Source organism: Narcine bancroftii, chromosome 3, assembly GCF_036971445.1.
Source record: "Narcine bancroftii isolate sNarBan1 chromosome 3, sNarBan1.hap1, whole genome shotgun sequence".
Taxonomy (NCBI): domain Eukaryota; kingdom Metazoa; phylum Chordata; class Chondrichthyes; order Torpediniformes; family Narcinidae; genus Narcine; species Narcine bancroftii.
The window spans coordinates 339,716,826-339,722,825 of NC_091471.1; the positions used below are offsets into that span (position 1 = coordinate 339,716,826).

The following is a 6,000-nucleotide window of genomic DNA, read 5'->3' on the forward strand; positions in this document are numbered from 1 at the left end:
ACCCACTGTTTTAATCGTACCTAATTGACTCATTATGTGCATGGTTTCATAACTCCAGAGGAAATGGGCCAGTGACAATTTTTATCAAGCAAAATATTTCAGTAACAATTGGGTCTAGAGCAGTGATTCTCAACCTTCCCTTCCCACTCACATTACCACCTTAAGCAATCCCTTACAAATCACAGAGCACTGATGGCCCAGGGATTACTTAAAGTGGGATGTGAGTAGAATGAAAAAAGCCTGAAAACCTCTGCTGTAGACTGTGTGAGATCTCCTAGTAAAAGGTTTACTTTATGTTAACGTAAAAGTCTGATCGATTGGCTCACTTTCTTATCAATGTTATTGTTTTACGGAGTTTGCTTTAAAGACATCCATGGCAGTCTTCATGATCATGTATTTTTCTAACCTTATTTCTTTGAATATGCCATCTGTGGTTCATGCCACAAATCTGTCTTGAGTCATTGATTTCCCTGACATATCCTCATGTTCTTCTTCTGCTCATGTTTTCCATTTGTATATCCAGAAGGTGAATTGTCTTCACATTCCCCTCCCCCCCACCTCTATTTTTCTACCTATGACTCAGCAGTTTAATGGAATTTTCCAGTGATGAGGGAGCTCTTCCTCTCCGGATCTTAGTGAGAAGTTTTCCATGACTAATGCCCTCTTTTTTTGTGTGAGCAGGTTACCATTCTATCTCCTGCCACAGCCACAAACCAAATAAAACAACAGCAGTTGTGTGTGTTTATTTTGCACCAAATAGGCTACCCCAAATTCTCAAGCTGATACGGGTAGAGCAACAGCAGGATTCACCGATCTGAGGCATGAGCCAAAGTTGGCAAAGTCACCATTGAAGGGGGAGGAGGACAAGACGGATGAAACTGCTGGATTTGACAGGATGGCGTGAGCCATTTGCCTTTGAAAGAAACACTGCGGTGGACGGATAATTCCTTTATAAAATATTTTGATTAAGTTTAATGAAAACCCTTTACACAAAGCAAAATCATATCCTATAGATATATCAGTTGAAAATTCGAAGCATAACCATAAATCTTACACAATGTATTTTGTTGACGACATCAAATTCTATAATTATAATAATTAAACAATTAAATCATAACTTGTACTAGGTCCAAAAATTATATCGAATACAAAAGTTATACAAATAACACACGTTAACATTCCCTTATATAAGAAATTTTATACTTCTCTGATGTGATCATGTTGTTCTGTGATGTGATCCGTGATCTTTCATTAACCCCCCCCCCCCCTTTACTTATGTATCTAAATAATAAAAAAGGAAAAAAAAAATCCCCTGGAACCATCATGGATATTTTTGGCCTTTCGAGCCAAGGGAATAGGCACACCAACAAATTGGAACCTTTATCTCATTTTTTTTCCTCTCTATCTCCAAATTCAGCAGAGATTGCATTAATGATTTATCTCCGACATGGCTATTTTACAGGCCCGAGTTGAGGAACTGGAAGAGGAGTTGGATGCAGAGCGAACTATGAGAGCCAAGGTACGTGCTAGCAGGAGTTGAATGGGTCTTTATTGCAAGTAATAAGAATAAATGAGATGTAACTTAGCAGAGTGAAAGTAGATGTTCATGCCCTACAAAATAAATGACCTTCTTGTTCCTTCCACCCTCAAATGCCCCCAATGCACTTCACACCAGCTTTGCCAACTTTGGCCCAGGGCTCACATGAACTTGATCACCAAATGCTTGGGGGCAAGGTTGGTTTAAGGGCTATTTTGGAGGAAAGTGGGATCTAGTTACAAAGTTTTTGAAAGACTAACTAATAATTCTTCAGGCCACATTAGAGGAAACTTCTCAGATGCTTCACTGACTAATTGAACTAATTACAAATCAGTGCAAGAGGCTGGCCAAGTTGCATAGAGATTATACTTCTCGCAGAGGGAATTGAATCGTTGCAATTCTCTTTCCCCAGCAAACTCTGGAAGCTAGCTTACTATTCAAAGTGGAGGTCAACCCACTTTTGAAAGATCAGGAAGTTAAGGGTTATGGGGATCTGGCACAGATGAGTTGGGGTAGATCAGCCATGATCATGGAATGGGGGGGGGCGGGCAGGTTTGAAGGGCATAGTGGCCTTCAGTCTTGTGTTCTTATGCCATGCCTTACTGACCAAAAGACCCAGATCTATTGCCATCTGGATCTAAATTAGTACTGATGGTAAAGACTTTAGATTTGGCCTTGATAAAGTTCAGAATTAAAATCTTCCCATTTTTCTTGACGAAAACAAAATGGGGACAAGATTCCGGCCATCCAACCATTTGGCTCGACACAAAGCTAACATTCAGACTTATTTTAATTCCTTTCATTATCGTCAGGCCCTGTTATGGAGCCGCCAGGCTCTTGAATGCACGGTATAAAGATATGTACAAGGATTCAGTCTTGATGAAAGGCCTAGATCTGAAACATTGGTTGATCATATTTTCCACTGGGATACTGTCTGTGTTCCTCCAGCAATTGTTGTTTCTCATACTCTACAATGCAACGCAGACCCAAGCTTAAATTTTATAACGAGAGCGAAGCAAGAACATCTGCAGACACTGGAATTGTGGTAAAAACACAACAAAATGCTGCAGGGGAACTCAGCTGGTCTTTCAACATTCAGAGAAGACAAAGATGTATTGCTGACATTACGGGCCTGGGCCCCTTGTTCAAGGACTAAGCAGAAGGAGCAAAAATCTCAGAATACGGACAGCACTGGCTTGGATTGGAATCCAGACCAACCAGAGGGTGTTTAATTGGTTTTGATGTGGGTGAGATGAGAATTGATCATGTCTGTGTGCATAGAGACAGGGAAAAGGGAGAGAGAGAGAGACAGAGCTGGGGGAAGAAGGAAGTTGTTATTGAAAGTCAGAGATATTAGTTGGAGGGTACCCAGTCGGAAGATGCAGTGTTGTTTGTCCAATTTGTGGGTGGTCTCAGTCTGACAGTGTTTGTGAGCATGGGCAAACGCGTCAGGAAGGGAATGGGATGGGGAATTGAAATGGGTGGCTTCAGGGACATCCACACTATTTCAGCGGACAGAGCTGAGGCACTCAACAAAATAATCCCCAGTCTCCCCGAAGTAGAGGAGACCACAGCAGGAGCACCAAATGTAATAGATGACCCCCCCCCCCCACCCCCTGCAGATTCACAAATGAAATGCTGCTTTCACTTGGAAGGACTGTTTGGGGCCCAAATGGTGGTGAGAGAGGAGATGTGGGTGCAAGTGGAACATATCCTGCAGTCACAGGGGTAGTACCTAGGGGACGATGGTGGGGAGGGAGGAGAGGATGAATGAGTTACGGGGTGGGGGTGGGGGTGGGGGGCAGTCTCTGCGGAAGGCAGAGAGGGGAATATTTTTTCTAGTGGTGGGATCACATAGTAAGAGTTGCAAGAGGATGTGATGGATGCAGAGGTTGTTGGGGTGGTAGGTGAGGACGAGAAATCCTGCTGTTGTTGCTTGTGTGGGGGGGGGGGCGAAGGGGCCAGGGCCATGCACGGGTAATGGAGGGTATGTGGATGAGGGCCCTGTTGATGATGTTAGAGGGAAAGCCACATTGTTTGAAGAAAGGATATCTCTGAATGATCTCTCATGGAAGTCCTCACTCTGACTGCAGATGTGATGGAGGTGTAGGAACTAATGAGAATGGAATGGAATCTTTTCAGGGGATAGAGTGCAGAGGTGTAGTCGAGGTAGTTGTACATGTATGTATATTGTCGAGGTAACATAGAGTAATTGTAAGACTCCATCAGCGTTGTAATTCCTTAATTGTGCATTAAAATAAATGCATTTCACTGTAGCTTTATAATCATCACTAATTCTTTTTACAGCAGTAAGTACTTGAAGCAGATGAATTTTATTAGATAAGTACTTGAACTTTGGGTGGATGTGTACAGATTTTTTGAGATCTGACTTATGGATTTTTCAAAGTTAGACCTACAGCATGGTAACATGCCCTTTCGTCCCACAAGCACATGCTGCTCAAATACACCAATTAGCCAACAACTCTGCGAATTTTGTAGGGTGGGAGGGAACCGGAGCACCCGGTGGAAACCCACGCAGACTCGGGAAGAACATACAAATTCCTTGCGAGCTGCGCCGGATTCGAACCTGGGCCACTGGCTCTGTAATAATGTGGCAAACTGTTTGCTTGTTAAATTTCTCTGAATCCAGCGTTGTCCTGCCCTGTCATCACATCTCGTAGAGGAGAAAGGCTCCTAACAGTGGGTACTTCACATTAAAAAAGGAGTGCTAGTAGTGTTCCAGATGTGCCCTACTTTTATTCAGTGGGTAGTTCTTGTGCATTGGCATGGAGGTGCATGCAGGATCCTTGACCATGTGGAGCCATTCACATTTTGTGACTATACTGATGTTCAGAAGTCACATGCCTTCACTTACTTGTGAGATTTGTACAGATTAAAAATATAGCCCACGTGAGAGCTGCGAGTCTGCCTATATCTGCAAGCCCACGGCTGATGTTTGTCACCCATCAACCTATCTTGTCCATTGAAATGTGGGGTACTGAATCCACTTATAGTGCGAGGAGGAAGTGTGCACTATGAATGGATTTTTGATCATGTTTCTCAATGTGCACAATTCAAGTTTCTTAGTTAAATTACATATGGAGTCTGAATTCTTTATTCAGATTTTGATTCACGAAACAAGATTCTGTTTTGTCAGATGTTTAATTCAATGGAAGGCAAAAAAAAATCTATGCCACTTAGAAGACCATGAGCAAATGTGCAGAGAAGCAGACAGAGATGTTGTTAATCATCCAGATTTATATATTTTTTTGCTCCAAGTGTGGAGTTGTTTGGGAATGAATTCCTCCCAATTTAAGTCAGCCCAATGCCTTTGATTTCTGGTGGGTGGCATCATCAGGCACATTCCTCTGTTTCATTACCATAGTCAATCAGTCCCTCTGACAGATCTAATGCCTGAGGCAAGCTTTGGCATAAACGGACAAAAAGTATCACCTAATGCGCTGCTTGAAAAGGTATTTCTGCCTTAGCCCAAGGCTAAAAACAAATTACTTTAATACTTTTCAGTTTGTAATGATGCAAGTGTTCTTTTTTAATCTTCAGTTATAGTGTTGAAGTGCAGGGTTTGGCAGAAACAAATTGATCTATGATGCGTTGGTTCGACTCCTAATGGCTGTTCATCTGAGAGAGGATCTCTGTCATTCCTTGTATTAGCTACCAAAGTGCTCATTGTTTTGACCGGTTAACCACATTCCCATCAAACCTACCTTTTGAAAAATGTTCCCAAGTCTGTGATGGAGGAAGACATTGGGAGCAGTTTTATTAACTTGCTGCCAAGCCAAACACTTTAAGAAGCTAGTGCATTTATACTGACTGAGCAGTAAATCGGTTTAAATCCAAATTTTAAAAAGTCAGTTTAAATTGTGAATATCCCCGTGTAATATAATTGCAAAGAGCCTTGCTCCTGAATGTATGGAATATGCAATTATTTATTGGGAGTCTTTGTGAATTCGGGAAGTAATTCCCAGGTTTTTTGCAAAACTTTTTTGCAAATTTTTTTTCCCAGGGTTTCTAGTCTTTTTGTTCCAAAAGGAAGAAAGGTATACATCTATATGTTTGACTAATGGACATCCCAAAGGACTCTTAAGGATGATGGATTCAAGTTTATTGTCACATGTACTGAAAATGTAGTGATAGAGTTTGTTTTATGAGCAGGCCAGTGGACATCTCATACATAGCACGACAGGCAAGACTGAGTTACAGGGTCCCTCAGTATGTAGTGGATGGGTCACAGGCTGGATTACATATTCACATATCTGAAACACAGTTTAAATCCCAGAATTATTTTAAGTTCAATTATGAATGCTGCCAACTGCGCCACCAATCAATCAGAAAGACCTAAAACACTTTTAGTTCAGTCTTGTGGCAAATCTTTCGGGTATTTTAAATACTCATTTCGTGCTGTTACTATGAGTGTGTTTTTAGTCTCTTGCTTTTCCCTGTTA

At 41.6% G+C, this 6,000-nt stretch overlaps 1 protein-coding gene across 4 annotated transcripts in view; it reads left to right on the forward strand.

Annotated features, from left to right (window-relative positions):
* The window catches only part of LOC138759289 (myosin-6-like), a 174,012-nt gene extending 170,791 nt beyond the window's left edge, over nt 1–3,221 (forward strand). The window contains exons 6-7 of one of the 4 annotated variants that reach the window (XM_069929479.1): nt 1,463–1,519; nt 2,486–3,221. In XM_069929479.1, the coding sequence (XP_069785580.1) occupies nt 1,463–1,519; nt 2,486–2,533 (105 nt within the window). In that variant the 3' untranslated portion in view covers nt 2,534–3,221. The remainder of the gene's footprint in view (nt 1–1,462; nt 1,520–2,485) is intronic. The other 3 variants (XM_069929476.1, XM_069929482.1, XM_069929481.1) reach the window with 3 other exon arrangements.
* The last annotated feature ends 2,779 nt before the right edge of the window (nt 3,222–6,000 follow it).